Here is a 17,774-nt window from a genome sequence, read left to right as displayed (position 1 = left end):
TTTGTGTTGTTGCAACTCCCGGTACACTATTCAAATTGTGTAGCGGGTAATCCTACAGGACAGGAGAACCAGGACGGTGATCGTGCGGTTAGAGCAATTGTTAGAGTTTTACAACAATTGTAAGTTGTGAGGTGTGTTATGCTCATTTGAGCTTTATAATATATTGTGAGAGTGAATTGTAATAATGAACTCGAAGTTTCGAGATTTGGTTTTTTGTAATTGTAATTATTCAGGTTTCGGATTTGAATTTATTATTCAAAATCCGGGGCGTGACAGTTTGGTATCAGAGCGTAAGGTGCATATTTGGTGATGTGTCAATACCTTCCGAGTGATGGCCCGTCTGCAGCGGATCCCCATCGTGTGCTCTTTGGTATTGGCTAAGTCATTGGGTATGCGTGAGTGTTGGGAGTTGTTTAGGCCGCTAGGTCGTTTTAGGAACGTGAATACCTTCCCTATAGTATTGACTTGGTTAATATGAATTTGTATTTGACTTATACTGTGTTTTAAGTGTTATACATGTCTTAGCCAAGCATACTATACTCCTTAGGTGATGGAGATTCGAAGGGGTTGTACTTAGAACCTTACAGTTGTCTTGTAGGTTCGTATTGGAATAAGTTCAGTGGCCGCGAGTTACAATCCTTGAGGAATAGGAACCTCTTGATTCAACTCTGTTAAGTCAACGAGGATTGTTTTATGGAAATGAGGTTCTTTTGATTGTTGAAGTGTTTGGTTGAGGACATGGTGTGGACCTATGCACGTACCTAGTGTGGATACGAGTATGAATTGTTATAAATTTTGTCTTCTTAAGTTGGACGTACAGATGTTTAGATGAGGTGTACGTATCAAGGATTAGATATCTTGTTTTATAAAGAGACGTCTTAGTGGAGTTTTGGTAATTGACATGTGATACGTGATTAAAGTGACTCTGAGGCAATTATGCTGACCTTGTGTGAGATTGAATTCTTAGTGTAGACTAAGAAGGTTGTGTGGTGATTTTATATACACTACGTGATGAACTTTTAGAAGGAAAAGTTATGAGTAAAAGTATGGGTTTTTCCCTGATGTCTATAGCAGACTTGTGAATATAGTTTTGTTCAAGTGAATGAAATTGAATTTTGAGGCCTATGTATGGTGCAGGAAGAAGCATGGAGGACATGTTAGAGTCAGGCAAGGGTTTGCCTTTGGTGATTGATTTTAGGTGATATAGTTAAACGCAATTTCAGATATTGATTTTAGTGACTTTGTTAGGTATCCATAGTGGTTCAAGTGAATTACTATGTGATATGGAGTTTGATTCGATTTCTGAATCGCTAAATGTTAGGGATTGAATTGTGGTGAGTTTTTGTTGAAGCAATTGATAGATGGAATTATCGAGATTCTATAAGAGTTGTAAGAGTAACTCTAAAAACGTGGGTTTTTCCTAGCTAACTCAGGATGTGTTTAGCTTTATAAATCCCTAATCCTATCGATGAAATTGTTGTGTTTGGTTTGACTCAGAGGATACTAGCTAGACCTCGATGCGACTTAATTGATTGTTGGATTCTTTTTGAGTGATTGTTTTTATTGCATCATTATGAAAGATGTGTGCAGTAGAGTTGTTTATGGTTTTGAAAATAGTATTGGGTGACCAAGGTTCGATCCTTGGTGTTGTTGTTGGTTAAACAAACAGGAAAGAAAACATGCACACCATCTTATTGAGTTTATATTACAAAAAAAAAAGAAAAAAAAAAAAAAAAAAAAAAAAAAAAAAAAAGGAAAACGAGGACTATGCTGTACTAAGCCTAGTCAGCAGCTCCGGATGGGTTGAGGCTGAGCTCAAGAGAAACTGGAGATCCACGGTTGTAACCGCCTGAGCCACCGAAATAGTAATCATGTGCACTACCTTCCTCGGAAGTAGTCTTCAGGTTACCAAAGACGTCCTCGCCGTGCACGGGGAACAGAGGAAGAGTTTGAACCTCCTGGTGATCTCCTCCTCGTTGTTGCAGGGATGTTTGTCCTCCTGTTGTGCCAAAAGAGTTGTACTAGTATTAGTGTTGAAGTGTGAGGAAGAATATGAAACAGAATTTAAATCAAGAAATCCTTCATTACCAGTAGAATAGGTGGAACCAAAGTTGAGATCAATAGATCTACCATCATCAGTAGAACTAGTGGACCCAAAATTGATGTCAATGGATCCACCAGCTGGCCCAAAATTGATGTCGATGGATCCACCAGCACCAGTAGAACCAGTGGACCCAAAATTGAGATCAATGGATCTACCAGTACCAAGAGAACTAGTTCTCATGGGCACTGGAGCAGCCTGATTACACCTATTCATCTGCTTCTCTCGAGCCCTGACGTTCTGGAACCAAAAGTAAATGTTCTTACCCTCAACATGCCCATACTGGTTCAGCTGGAGACAGATCTCGTGAATCTGCTCTGTAGTTGGGCACTTAAATCCCTTGACGTAGTAAAGATCCTTGAGGATTCTTATTTGTTCTGGAGTAGGAATCCACCTGGTACGGCTTCGCCAGAAATCCATGTTGGCACTACTTCCAGCTGCTTGGGTGTTTCCTCCCTCCTCTGTTGGTTGCTGTTGTTGTGGTTCCATTTGTTGCGGGGTTTGGAGCTCCATTAGTTGCAGAGTTCGTGGCTCTTGGGTCATGGGGTGAGAGGATGTGGAAATCGAGGAATACATGGTTTAGTGTTTGAGGGAGATTTTGTTAGAAGGATTGGAGTTGTTGAACTGGTGATTGGAGATCTGAGATTCTCAGAGGAAAGATGAGATCGAATCTTCAAATGGAAGAAAAGATCTGAGAAAGAAGGATTGAAGATTTGGAGGAAAAGATTGAAGATCTGAAAGTTCAGAGGAAAGATGGGATTGAATCAACTAGATGGGAGAGAAGATCAGAAGAGAAGGATTGAAATTGATGAAGAAAGGATTTGAGAAGAGAAAGGCTGAAGAGTTGGGAGAGAGGGGCTGGAACTCAGGAGAGATTTTCGTTCCTTTGGAATGAACAGTTGCGCCCTCAGAATGCACCTATTTATAGAGCGAGGTGAGCGGATCTCCACCGTTGGATGGACGACTCCTGTGATTCATTCTACGCGTTGGATTAAAGTCGCCCTAAAACACGGAAAAGCTGTTGGCGCGTGGAGAGCGTGTAAGGGGACCGAGGGAATCTCGAGGCGCTGTGGCAGACAGCTGTAGCCGAAAGCAGATTTGACTGCCGTAAATCACGGAAGGGATAAGCCGTGACACAAGTGGGCCGTACTTGGGCCTGTCTCGGATCAAGGCATCACTGTAGCTGTGGGTGGAGGCCTGATGGGCCGAGTTTCAGAAACAGTTTTGGACATGATGGGCCGAGTTTCTGAAACAGTTTTGGATGAGTTGGGCCGGATTTCTGTAACAGTTTTGGATACGTTGGGCTGGGTTTCTGCAACAGTCTTGGATGTTTTGGGCCGAATTGTTTAAACAGTTGAAACAGTTGGTTTAAATAAAAGGATTGGTATGGATAATAACGTGAGCAGCCGTGCTCGAGTGGTTGAGTGTACAGTTCGTGTACAAGAGGTCTGAGGTTCGAACCTCGCCTCTCGTTTATTTTTATTATGTTCGTTATGACATAATAAGTATAAAATTTGTACACATTATATTAAGCACAGCTTGTGCTCCAGTGGTTGGGGGACAAAGGTTTCGTGCGGCAGGTTGAGGTTTCGAACCTTGCCTCCCCCGTTATTTTATTTATGTCGCTTATGACATAATAAATATAACACGTGAGCATATATTAATGAAGGCAGCTCTTGCTTCAGTGGTTGAGAGCAAAACTTTCGTGTTCGAGGTCGGGAGTTCGAACCTTACCTCCTACAAATATTTTTGGATCTCGTATATGCTTGATATACGGACGTATATACGGTATGTACGGTATATATACGTATATACGGTCTGTACGGTATGCATACGTATATACGGTATACCTACGGTATGTACAATTTCATACCGTAGCCGAGCTAAACTTTGTGGGCCGAATAGTAAGCCCAAATTGGTTGGGCCTATTCAAAATGCTTTTGTTCGGCCCGAATGGTAGGCCCAAATGGTAAGCCCAATTGTTCGGCCCGAATAGTAGGCCCAAATGTTAAACCCAAATTGGTTTGGGCCGGTTCGAAATGTGGATGGTCCGATTTCTTCAGGCCCAATTGGCCAGCCCTAGTGCTTAGCCCAAGGATTGAGCAAGCCCAAGTCATCATCATTGGGTGACATAATTTATTGGCGTGCTTTTTGGGATGATTTGTTTTGAGTGATGCATCTCTATTGTTGTGAAGAATGGTGCATGCTTGAGTTTTACTATAGAGATTTACCGTGATGCTAATTGAGTAGCGAAACACTTTGTGGGAGTGTTTACTGTGCTTGTATGCCAGTACAGAGTGATGATCTATGTGAAGATCTATGTGATGATCTATGTGAAGATCTATGTAAGGATCTATGAGATGATCCACGTGATGATTTTGTGTAATTGATGTGGAGTGATGTTGAGCAGTTGTTTTGTGAATTTACATTGTGATGAAAGGATTTAGTGGCCCTAGGAATGTATTTTTATACAAAGGATTGTGGCTTTGTAGATTACTACAGATTTGGAAAAGATGGAGATTCTATGATTAGGTCAACCTTAATCGAGAGGAATTGACTTACGCTCAAATTTCGGGACGAAATTTCTTTAAGGAGGGTAGACTGTAATACCCCGGAAAATCCAAATTAATTTCCGTGGATTTTTAGAAATGATTTCACGATAGTAGGAGCGAGTACGAAGCTTGGAGAAGTTGTGGAATTAGTTCGAACGATTTTATTTTCGAAAACGAACGTTTTTAGGGGGTCAACAAAGTTGACTTTTTATTCGTTCAAAATTTGGGAAAACTTCCTTCATGAAAGTTGTAGAGCTCGTCGATACGAGTTCGTGGACATGTGGAACGCATTATTCGGAGTTCGTATGATTAAGTTATGAATATTTGAAAATTGGGAATTTTCTATAAATAGGAAAAATTTCTGATTTATTCATTAAGGACAAAAAAATGGAGATTTTGCGGAATAGTCCCCCGAAACCCTCCGTCCTCTCTCCTCTCCCACGCGGCCGAACCGCTCGACCCGACCCGGCCGAACGGCCCTCCTCCGGCCTCCTCTGGCCACGGACCCGGCCTTCCCCGAGCTCGCCGTCGCACGACCAGCCGCTCCCTGCCACCGTCTTGCCCCGCCGCTGCCCCCAGATGGAGATCGAAGACGCCCCAGCCATGTGAACCCGACCCGACCGGAAAACGACTTTTCCGGCGTTGCATGGGCCGATCGTCCCCATTTTCGTGATCTCCTCCTCATGCTGATCATCCCCATGTAAGCCTTTCATCACGATTTTGTGTATAGAACGCTAGATCATGGTTTGACTTTTTCGACGTCCCTGATTTAATCTGAATCTGATCAGACGCACGAGATTAATCCAACTTCAACGCTTGATCTAGGACGATCTAGGCCAAACCAGACTTAGCTCCAGGTATGGAAGTCGATCACCCTTTCATTTTGAACCAGTTTGTAGTTGGTCACTTTGCCATCTGAGGTGGTTGACCGTCGTTGACCGCCGCGTTGACCGCCCACTGACCACCGCTTGTGGCGGCGCATCAGACCATATTTCGAGTTTTCATTATCTAGGCGATGATCTATGCATCCATACGAGCGTTTTGATATATAACATGGTCATGTTAGAAAAAGTTGATAAATAGTGGATTTACGTTTTGACGTTACTATTTAACGTTTTTACGTTTATCTTCGGTTTACGATCTGTGAAGATCTGACCATCGGTTTTGCTTCAATTTTGGATATGTTGATCGTATGACTGTCCCGGTGACCTTGTGAGGTCACGGACGAAGATCCGACCGTTGGATCTTCGTATAATTGAGAAATAGTGATTCGGAAGGCGATTCGTGAGAATCTGACCGTCGGATTTTCATATAATTTTGTGGAGATGTTAGTAAAGGCGATTCAGGAAGATCTGACCGTTGGATCTTCGTGATAATTTTGGAGGATGATCCTAAAGGCGATCCGTGAGGATCCGACCGTTGGATCATCATTAAATTCAGATCCGACCGTTGGATCATCGTTTAATTTGAATCTGAGCGTTGGATCGTCGTTTAATTTCATATTTGAGTTGTTGGCTAAGTCAAGATCATTATTGGACTAGGTGATTGACGGTTTGAGTTGGTGGACGATTGTGGATCGTATTTTGAGCTGAATTGAAGACGCAGCGGGATTATCGAGGTGAGTAAACCTCACGTGGTTCATATTACGAACCCAATATATTTAATTGCTTTATTTTGCAATCATATGAACTATTGTTGGTGTATTAGACATTCCTGTGTGAATGTCTGTATATATATTATTACGTGAAATAATATGTATTGTTGGAGTTGTGTTGAGTTATTGTTGAGAAACAATATATTGTGAGAGATATTGAGTTTATTGTTGAGAAACAATATATTGTGAGAGGTGTTGAGTTTTATTGTTGAGGAACAATAAATTGTTGTGATCTGTGGAGATCACTAGGTCACGAGGTGACCATGGCATCTATTAGTGAATCACGCTCTCGTACCGGGCTGGTGGTTATTAATAGTATTAAATCGTAATCACGTCTGTGGCCGGACGAGTGGTTACGTTCAGTTAGAGCTCTAGTCTGTCTGCCAAATGTGGAGTGACCTTATGAGTGAAATTGAGAGTAACTCATAAGTGTCAATATATATATGGTAACCTTATGAGGGAAATTGAGAGTAACTCATAAGGGTCTATATATATATATGAGTCTGTCTACCAAATGTTGGGAAATCTTATGAGCGAATTTGAGAGTAACTCATAAGTGTCTATATATATATATGAGAGTGAGTGATCTTATGAGCTAAATTGAGAGTAACTCATAAGTGTCTACATATATATATGAGAGTGAGTGATCTTATGAGCTAAATTGAGAGTAACTCATAAGTGTCTATATATATATATATGAGAGTGAGAAAGTAACGTGGGTTTGTGGTAGTCTTGAAATCTAATAAATCAACAGTTCTTTCTTGTTTACTCATACTGGCTGTAAAAAGCTTACCGGGTTTTGTGTTGTTGCAACTCCCGGTACACTATTCAAATTGTGTAGCGGGTAATCCTACAGGACAGGAGAACCAGGACGGTGATCGTGCGGTTAGAGCAATTGTTAGAGTTTTACAACAATTGTAAGTTGTGAGGTGTGTTATGCTCATTTGAGCTTTATAATATATTGTGAGAGTGAATTGTAATAATGAACTCGAAGTTTCGAGATTTGGTTTTTTGTAATTGTAATTATTCAGGTTTCGGATTTGAATTTATTATTCAAAATCCGGGGCGTGACAGAATTGTTGGTGTGATTTGAATTTTTTTACAGTGTATTAATATAAAATAAAATTCAAGATTTAGAAATTGCCTATAAGCAGTGTTTGCTGTTGAACTTGTGCTGGCAATTCACTGAAGTCAAGAAGGCGGAATGAATATTCTGGGATTGGAGGAACAATGCCTTCAACTGGTTCAAATTTGGTTGATTCATAATACAACTACACATCATGATTCACAACTTTGTATTTGGATTGATCTTTTCGGGTGTAGAAAATAGAGATGTCATATATTTCTCCTTGTTGCATTTTGTTAGAAACATGGGGGTAATCAGATTCATCAATCCTGGCATGGATTATATCTCCCTGTGTTAAATTAGAGTAAAAGGTCAGCAAAGAGACATTGATGATGCAGATGCAATCAAATTTTCAAATGATTGAACTAATTGAATATGATTTGTATGAAAATTACCGTTTCATCAATTAGGAGATAGTGGAGGCCGTCATATATCTCACTATTGAATCTACTTGGTCTCCATATTCTGGACACACGAACTCTGATCTTGAAAGTTAGTGAAAAGGCTCTTATGTCATGGAGTAACTTTGGTCTGACATCTTCTTGATTTTGTAAAATTTGAAAGAGTATAAATACTGAGAAATGATTGAAATTAAATGAATAAAGATGATTTAGAGTGGACTTACTGCCATAGCTTGGCTTCTTCTCTTACAGTGAGTTGATTGTAACTGCTTTGTTGATTGTCACAGTCGAGAGAGATACTATTGGTCTACATGGTATTGTGGAATAAAAATTGAGTGGAGAAACACAATTTACAGTTGTTGCTAAAAAAAAAAAAACTAACAGGTTCGAAATTAATTGTAATCTTTTTTCTTTTGAACGCGTAGGGTGTCAGTCCATTAATAGTAAAGTAGGAAACATTACAAATATGACTCACCCGGATTCCGGGCAACGACAGAATAGAGCCATGAATGATAAATCTAAAGAAACCCTAGAGTACACAAACATAATGTAACCATGAGATGAAGCTCAAATGCTGCAGAACAAAATCCGACACTACTAGGAGGACCTCCGACGACAATCAAGAGGCCATCCCAATTTATTCATGTTCCCAAAACACACCCTAATCTAGGGCACTCTTGAGAGTGCTTTCCTTCAGCTCAGGAGCTTTGCTGGAGGACGAGTTCTCCACCGTAATCAGAGATGGTGCTATTGCTTCCGGGACGTCTTCCATACGACCTTCCCCAGAAGAAGGAGAAAGATCAACTGCCTTAAAATTTCTCTTACGGCGGGGTTTCGCCTCCGCCACATTCAGTTTCTTGGGCTTCAACCCAGTTGGTTTGGGATTGTTCTTACGACTTGGAGGCCAGCCAACCTTTGCCTTCTTAGCAGGGGAAACCAGAATAATCCCATTGATATTCTTCAAAGCTAGTTCCGGCTCAAAATCCAGAATAACCGAGGCAGTGGGAGGGAGCGCAGCTTCTGTCCTCTTACGCTTTGAATATTGCATCAAAGTCACACCTGCAGACCTCTTCTTCCCAATGATGGGAACATCAGCATTAACAGCAACCTGCAAGGGCTTCGTAACAGGTACAGTTACCGGAGCTGGGATCTTAGCCACATTCACAGCTAAGGCCGACCCTGATAAACCAGGAAAGTTAATCGATCTGGGCGGAACAGAAAATAGATTCGGCGCTGGAGACTGAACCAAAACCTCCGCCAAAGTTGGACCAGACTGACCCGCAGAGGACGAAGCCCTAACCGAGTTAGGGTTAGGCTTAAGGCCAACAGTGACCACAACCGCCTCTGGAGGCCCAGCACACCCCAAATGTTGATGTTCCATCATTCCACAGACGCGGCAGAAACCAACGAGACGCTCATACCTGAATCTCACGGTGGCAGATGCACCAGACGTAAAATCGAAAGTGGAGGGAGGGAAGACCTGTCTCATCGGCGCCGACAAAGCATGTCTGATCCGGACACGCGCCGCCGTACCCTTACGGATACCCGGCCTGTCAAGGTTCACCACCGCCCCCAGCGTGGCTCCAATGAGCGCCACTGCTCCCTCGATGACCAGCGCAGGAGGTAGTCCCATGATCTCGACCCAAACTGGCACCGACAAGAGAGGAACCGCTGCCACAGTCTGCAGGCCATCGAACTCAGCCATCGCAAGAGCCCACTTGCCAAAAAACCATGGACCGCCGTCAACGATCCTTAACCGATCCTCCAGATGAGAAAACTGAAAAACATAGCGATCCTGTTGTGCCCGGACAGATAGGCGATTACCAAGCCCCCAGAGAGAGGTCATGGTGCCCATAAAGGCCTTTGGATCAGCACGACGCTTAGCCGTAACAGAGAGCAATTTGCCCACCGCAAAGTGATGGGAGGACACCGCAGCAGCGCCAGCCGGACCGAAGGTCGTCCGACCGTCCTCCGAGATAGCCAGGGCCGCAGCAAGGCGAGCGGTAACGTGATCAACCATGGTGTGGAGGCAGAAAGAGTGCTGAGAGGAATAAGATTTGAGAAGAAACCCTAGCAGAGAACCCAAACCCGAAAACCTCTCCAGTTATTAGTAATAGCCAAACTGCCTAGTAGAGCTCTTGTTGATGTAGAGAGACAATCTTGAAATTCCACTAAATAGAAACAAATTAATTGTAATCTTAATATCTCATTTATTTTTTATGTTTGGTGTACAAAAAAGAAAATAAGTTAAAAACAACAAAGAAAAAGTACAAATTAGTAGTTCAACAGTGATGAGTGAAGTGGCTGACATATAAGTGAATTGGTTGAAAGGGATTTTGACAGTTTTGGCGAAACAACCAAAGAGCTGTGGTAGAAACATTTTTGGTAATATAGAGGAGTTGAAAATTAGTTGTAATGTTAATATCTTTTTCTTTTTTTTTATCTTTCGTGTAAAGAAAATAAAATAAGTTAAAAACAATAGAAATCACTACCAACACAACAAACACGTACCTATGGCCGTGAGTATATGCAAACACATTTGGTGGAAACATTTTTAGTTAGTCGAAGGATGGAAAAACTAAATGTTTGATGAAGGAGAAAACAGAAGTAAAAGAATAAACAAAGGTGGTTTATAACATACTTACACTAAGTTTGAATTATGAAGATAAAGTTAATCAGGTAAATTTGACTTCGGAATTAACATGTGATAAATAATCTAAAATATGTGTCTATGATTCTTTTTTTTTTTTTTTTTTTTGAACTAAACATCAATTTCATTCATACTCAAGCCAGAATGGCACGGATACATACCTTCCCTTGCCATACCAAGGACAAGTTTAGGACGTGGTATGCTAGCACCACCCATTAGACAACCAGTGCTCACTTATTCAGCGAGCCTATGAACTATGAACAGTCATAGTAAATAGGCACATAAAAAACAAAAGTGCATAGGTCCCTGAAAATACAAGGAATTTGTTGGAATTAGACAAACTAAAAACATAGAGATGGGCCTAGAGCAAAACCCTAGCCCATCAAATTTCTGTCCCAATGAGCTCCAAGAGAGAGGAAGTCCAGCTCGCAGCCCAGCAGGAAAGGGTGCTCCAAGCCCAACCCAAATACCATCACCCAACCAAAATCTGTGGACAGCTCGGTGCAGCGCCGCCGACCACCATCATCCAGAAACCTCGCCGCCGCTACCACCCCACGAAACCGCCCAGAACCACCAAGCCACGTCGGCCATCACGATCCCGCCAGACCCTCCATAGCCACGCCGCCACAGCAATCCATCCAGATCACCAAAGCCACGCCTCCACGACACGATCTACTCCGACTCCTTCATAGCCACCGCCGCCTCCAGTTCTATGATTCTTTCGATATATGTAATAAGCTATATATACAGCAGTTCAATAAATTTTAATTATTAACTTATATAAAACATTAACAATAGATGGCAAAACCATGATCACTCTTAGCTTTATTCAGACCCAAATTCATATACAAATCAATTCGACTTACACTGTAATATAGAAAATTTAGAGCAATAAAACTCAATCTTAACCATTATTTCTAAATCTGAAAATTTAGCTTTATTCAGACCCAAGTTCATACACAACTCCGTTCGACTTACACTGTAATATACAAAACATAGAAAATTTAGAGCAATAAACTCAATCTGAACCATTATTTCCAAATCAAACGCAGAACTGTAAACCCAAAATCATTAACTATGATAGCCTCAAAATGGTACGTTCAGCAGTAGAATTCAAGTTTTTGGGTGATTGAGATCAAAAACATAAAGATTGTAGTAAACTATCAACTGATTTAAGCAATAAGAAGAACAAAATTGGTGTATTAATTCTAGTAGATGAATCCGTTGTAGATAATTGAAAATCAAATCGGATTCTCCAATAATAAAAACATGTATCTTTTAAATACAATCATGATATGAAAAAGGAAGGGAGATTTTGCAAAAAACGGATTGAAAGGCGACAGTGGTCATGGATAAGGATGGAGAGTTGTGGAATTGAGAAAATGACGGGTACCTGAGTTTGCTGTCGGTTAACAGTGGGTATGGGTAAGGATGGAGACTTCTGAAAGTGGATAGATGGTGTGGTTTTGGTCTATATACTTGGGATTTTGGGGCAAAAAAGTCATCGTACAGCAAATCCCTTTTTATCACTGTTTGTTGGATTGCAGTATGTGGAACATTCGATACACCTTATCTTCTGGACTGTGGCATCGCTGCAATGATTCCATAGCTTTTGTTAACTTTAACATGGTATGAGAAGGGTTGATCCATATGTTAGCCCCAATGGTCACCTATGCTCCATGTTATCATCATAATGCATCTACATGTTTGGCTTTATGGCTCACATGTGAAAAGGCATGTTGAGAATATCATATCCCATTTCAGGAATTCTATGCCTTGCATGAATATATGTGATATTGTGGGCATCTACATCCATGTCCTATTGGTTTGTTTTAGAAGCTTTAACATTAGCAATATAGTTATAAACTTTTTCTGATGGTCTTGCACTTTAGCATTTTAGTGGTGATGGTTGTTACAATGCAGTTTGAAGCGAAATTTGTCTTTTGACGTCATTCAGAGATACTTGCTTTAGCGAAATTGTGCCTCAATTCTAGGCACGAAAACGTGATAAGTTTAAAAGTATGTTTACTTTTGTTTGCCGAACTCTATTATTTTCTAAATAGAAACAGTGACACACCCAATAGGTGCAGTGAAAGAGTGAGTTATTGATATTTGATTTTATTTTTTATTAATGAGGAAAGTGTGGCAATTAGTGTTATGAATGAATTAAAAGCCTTCATTGAGCTAAAGACCTTGGTATCTGTGGACACCATTAGTTTGATTTCCATTGACATGTTAATATAGCAATACACAAATTTAGAAACAAAAAAGTCACTGAAGAGTAGAATTTTAGATAAGTGAATAAAACAGTTTTCGATCAAAATTTGAGGAGCCAGTTCTTGTGAAACAATGCTAAAGTTTCCTCCAAAAATTGACGAAAATCTTGGATCTCTTTTGAGGTGCATCATTGCCATTTTGAAGTTCTACGATAGTACCTGCAAGATCAAATGATTGATCATTAAATTCCGCAATGTATATTTGACAAATGTTTGTCAATCTAATATGCAATTATAGCAAGAGCTAGACCATTGTCTTCTTCAATTTCTGCAAGTTGATATTAAATGCCAAAACTACTTTCAATTGATTTAATGCTACTACAGAATTATAAAGTGAGCATATGAGATGTAGTACATTGTTCTCCTTTTTTTTCTTCTTCTTACCAAAAATGATGTAGAGCACATGTTAATACTTACTACGAAAATGTGGGAAATAAGCAAATGCAGCAACATAATTGCCCAAAATCAGTTTCAAAGCTGATTCAACTTTAATTTCTTAAAACCTGCAAAATGAAATAGGTTCATTGAAATTTTTGTCTGTCATTGTTTCGTCAGTTACGAAGCTGACTGCATCATATTATTTCAATATATATGGCCATGTTGGACCCAAATCCAGTTTGGAGACCATCAGCTAAAGAGTTGGTTGAAAATTCAATTTTTCATAGGGTGATAAAAAATGCATCGGCCTAGGACAACCATAATTGTGAATTGTAGATATTGGGGTTGAGTCTTATATCTTACTGGCTCTAGCACTATTGTGATAGATAGGCTACGTTTGTGTGACTGTAAATGAAAAGTGAAAGCTATTACTAATTCATATTTACAGAAAAGATGAGTAATAGAAAGTATGTACTATCGGTTCTACTAATTGAAGTACAAAATCCACAATTACAAAAAGTTGAACAACCTTTTGATTGAGTAAATTCTTTCTTATAGCAGATATATTGATGACGATATTCCAGAATTATAAAGAAACCAAAAGTTGGAAGAATGTATCTGAAAATATACCTTCAGTAGTTCCTTGTCAACAACCTCCTTAGCCTGGGGAGTTCTTTTGTTGCGTGTACAAACCATATTAACATTTATAAAGTAGAAGTAAATATGGAATAAAAAACTAAGATATAAGAATAATGCAAAACATGATTAGCATCAATACAAACCATATTAACATTTATAAAATCTATACCATGAATACAAACCATATTAACAATTCCCAAACAAAAAACAAACTGAGGTGAAGTACAAAATAAAAATTCAACTTAGTAAACATGGACCGGTTCCCCTGAATGAAAATTTTCACAAAACATGGGTATTCATTACCAAAAGCTTAAATCTTGTCCTCTTTTTTGCCTTTTTTTTTTTCCTTTCGAAAAAAAGAAGAAGAAAAAATTTAGAAACTCTATCTATATTACATATTGGAAATGTAGCAACGAACAAACATATAAGCCAATGAATAAAATAAACATTGTAAACAGAAAAACAAATCAAACCAAATCGAAAGTCGAAACATCGAGAAGTAAAGGAATATGTAGCATGCATCAACCATCAGAGCCCCATAAACAGAAAAATGAACCACTGAAAAATTTTACATGCAGTCAACAGTGATGTCGATTCAATATCTGTAGAATTCGTAATCGTTGACTCAGTCTTCCTACAGCAGACCTGCATAAATAGACAAATAAGAGATGTTATAACAATTATCATTTGTTTATTGACTCCAATCAAGATTGCTGAAATAAACATTGTGTTCTAAGGCAAGAACTGCTGAAACCGCATTCCTACACTTATTTCTACATTTTGGGAGTCTGGTGTAGAACTTGAATTGTTAAATTAGAAAGCTGACATTTTAAATAATCTTCAGTGCACCCAACTCCCAAAATTTTGAATGTTAACTATCTTTGTTCCATACCAACATACAGCAATGAATAACTTTCTAGAGTTAAAAGACCTTAAGCATTTTTAGGGATTAATAATGATTATCAAAAGCTATTTAAGGTCTTATTGTAGAACACAACGAAATCAAAACCTTAATGCAGAGTACTCGTTTTGGTAAGACCACAGCAACAATATCAATAACATAGCAACAAATACTAAAGACCTTTATGAGAACTGTATAAGAAGGCATGAAACAAATATTAAACCACCCGCACAACTCAATAACGCAGGAATAAAAAAGTAAAAGCAAACCCAAAACCAACTACCCCAACAACCAAGAAACAAAATCTTCTTTCTCTTCTCACATCAAAACTAACATCAAAATCATACACTAATAAATAAAATACATTTACTTTTATCCAAATGAGCCTAACTTTCAGTCAGCAAAAAGAACTGAATGACGATTACCTTTTTTGGGTAGATAAATGATAACACCTATCTCCTTTCCTTTACTCTTTACTCTTTGTCTCCCTTTTTCAACCTTCCTCTGCAAACACATACAAATCGAACAACAGATGAATTGATAAACAAAAGCAAATTGAACAACCCAGTTTAATACCTATCATTGAAAAATCATTTCATATTTATCATTTCAAATCTAACAATCACAAACAATTATCCTCCAGTTCATTAAAAATAACCCAAAACTATCATCCCCCTCAAAAACAAAAGAAGAAAAAATCCAACGACAAAAATCACAGAACAATTCAAACCACATACCTTGCAACCGGTTTTTTCTTTCCTCTCTCTTCTTTTGCTTTTTTTTTATTCCAGACCCAATAGATCTTCACCTTTCCTCTCTTCTATCCCTCTTTGCAGACCCGATAGATCTCCTCCTTTCCTCTTTCTTACAAATGTAACAATCAGAAACAATTATCCTCCAGAAACAATTTCTAAAAATAACCCAAAACTATCATCCCCCTCAAAAACAAAAGAATAAAAAATTCCAACAACAAAAACCACAAGATGATTCAAACCACATACCTTGCAACCGGTTTTTTCTTTCTTCTCTCTTCTTTCACTTTTTTTGACCCAATAGATCTTCTCCTTTCCTCTTTCTCTTTGCTCTCTTGTTTGATCTTCCAATACCTTGCAGCCGGTCTTTTCTTTCTTCTCTCTTCTTTCGCTTTTTTTGATCTTGATGTAAGCCACTGAATCCTAGCCCCGATTGTTATGCCCATCCAAGACTGAGAAATGCAAGGACGAAAATGACCCGATCGTCATGCCTATCCAACACTGACAAAAGCAAGGATGAAAATGACTTTTCCACCAACTTGATATTCTCTTCGAACAGTGAGGAAAAAAATGGCTTTTCCAACCCTTAGGAATAGTGTAACAGTACATTCACGCTTTATATATAGAATAATGTTCATAAGATAAGAACTTGTTAATATCAAAGTGTTTACAATATCCAACAAAAGACAACAAAGTCAAAGGCAAGTCAATGACATGAATTTTGAAGAGGTGTCGCCTTAGAAAGCTGAAGCCTAAAGATCTAACCAATTTAGAAAGTTCATTAAAGGTAAATAGGACAAAACGAGCTTCTTTTGATTGTTGGAGTGCAGTAACATAAAAAGGATACTAAAGCAAAATTACAGTGGGAGATGAGGGGGCTTACCATGTATGCTTCTGCAGTAGCAATAATACCTCCTAATTGATAACATCTATAAACCCTTTGATCATGAAAACAAATTTGAGCAAGGAAATTAAATAACTTCTTTGGCACATTTTTACGAACCCAGTGCAAGTTACCTTGTTTGAATTCACCTCGATTAAATTTAGAGGCCCAAAGTTGCTGACAAATACTAAGATAAGGTTTCAAATTCTAAGTTCTTTTGTTCAAGAATCGAGTAAAGAAATAAAGAAAGATAAACAGCCAAATTTAGGCAATCTGGATTTAAATCTAGATGCAACCACAACCGAAACCGAATTCCTGTTTCCTTCAATACCACATTCAACCAAACGCTTAATTACAATCTTTTGACAGGTCCTTCATCTGTCGAAACCCCAAAGCAACAAACATTTGAACTACAATGGTTTGGTTCCTTCACAGGGTATGTAGGCAATCTAATGACCCACTAGATGCAACCACAAATTCATATCAAATCTCTGGCTCCACGGGTCAAATTTAGCCAATCTGAATCTCTGACTTCACTAGTCAAATTCACCCAAATACCAGAAAAATCAAGAGAAAATGTCCATTTACCCAAATTTGAGCTACACTAACCTCATTTACCCAAACATCTTATAAGATTGCCCACTTACCTAACAAAATACATATTTTTTACCTTAATACTCAATTAAGTTATTTTTTAATTAATTTTTGGGACAATTCTGCCATCTCTCCCTTTGTCACTTAGAGAGAGAGAGAGACTTCACCGGACTCCAGTCGTCGGCCGCGGGACTTCGGTCACCGATCATCGGAATTCGGTAACCGGCCGCGGGACTCCGGTTAGCGGTCGCCGGAATCCTGCGACTGGTGTCCTGTTTTATTGCCCCCCAATAAACTTTTTATTACCCCCAATAATATCCAATAAACTTTTTATTGCCTCCCAATAAACTTTATTGTCCTCTAATAAACTTTTTATTGCCCTCCAATAAACTTTATTGCCCCCTAATAAACTTTTTATTGCACCCAATAAATTTTTATTGGGGGGTAATAAAAGTCTCGGCGACCTCTTTGCGAACTTCCGGCAACCTCTGGACCCGTGACCAAAGTCCTGCGTCCTATTTTATTGCCCCCCAATAATACCTAATAAATATTTTATTGCCCCCCAATAAACTTTATAAAAATTTATTGGGGTATTGGGGGTAATAAAAGTCTCTAGCGACCTCTTTAATTGGAAACCTCCGGCGACCGGTGATCAGATTCGGGCGGCCTGTGATCGGATTCCGGAGGCTAGTGACTGGATTCCAGCGGCCGGTGACTGAAGTCCAGCGAGGTCTCCAATGACTTTTTAATTATTTAAAGGTCAAACTTATCTTTTTATATTTAAATTGGGTAAGTGGGCATTTATTGGGCTCAAATTGGATAAATGGTGAAGAGCCCAAAAATCAAATCATTCCCAAATTACCTAAA

General features: G+C 39.2%; 1 protein-coding gene and 2 long non-coding RNA genes across 6 annotated transcripts; all 3 read right to left on the bottom strand.

Annotated features, from left to right (window-relative positions):
• Window positions 1-1,450: 1,450 nt before the first annotated feature.
• LOC133717680 (protein WUSCHEL-like) lies at window positions 1,451-5,179 on the bottom strand. The gene is made up of 2 exons (XM_062144393.1): window positions 2,089-5,179; window positions 1,451-1,999 (listed from the first exon to the last, which is right to left on the bottom strand). The coding sequence occupies exons 1-2, from the start codon at window positions 2,675-2,677 to the stop codon at window positions 1,782-1,784; spliced, it is 807 nt and encodes a 268-aa protein (XP_062000377.1). The 5' UTR covers window positions 2,678-5,179; the 3' UTR covers window positions 1,451-1,781.
• Window positions 5,180-10,785: 5,606 nt separating this feature from the next.
• Window positions 10,786-11,940, bottom strand: LOC133713605 (uncharacterized). The gene is made up of 2 exons (XR_009848144.1): window positions 11,878-11,940; window positions 10,786-11,222 (listed from the first exon to the last, which is right to left on the bottom strand). It is a non-coding gene; the product is annotated as an uncharacterized LOC133713605 (long non-coding RNA).
• Window positions 11,941-12,671: 731 nt separating this feature from the next.
• LOC133717449 (uncharacterized) lies at window positions 12,672-15,673 on the bottom strand. Of its 4 annotated transcripts, XR_009849628.1 has the most exons (5): window positions 15,416-15,673; window positions 15,104-15,182; window positions 13,769-14,422; window positions 13,178-13,263; window positions 12,672-12,919 (listed from the first exon to the last, which is right to left on the bottom strand). It is a non-coding gene; the product is annotated as an uncharacterized LOC133717449 (long non-coding RNA). The 4 variants fall into 4 exon arrangements; XR_009849627.1 differs by having other exon boundaries at window positions 13,178-14,422; XR_009849629.1 differs by lacking the exon at window positions 13,178-13,263.
• Window positions 15,674-17,774: the final 2,101 nt, after the last annotated feature.

The sequence above is a fragment of the Rosa rugosa genome, chromosome 6 (assembly GCF_958449725.1).
Source record: "Rosa rugosa chromosome 6, drRosRugo1.1, whole genome shotgun sequence".
Taxonomy (NCBI): domain Eukaryota; kingdom Viridiplantae; phylum Streptophyta; class Magnoliopsida; order Rosales; family Rosaceae; genus Rosa; species Rosa rugosa.
Note: the sequence above shows the minus strand (reverse complement) of the source record. Positions and strands in the feature narration are given on the sequence as shown.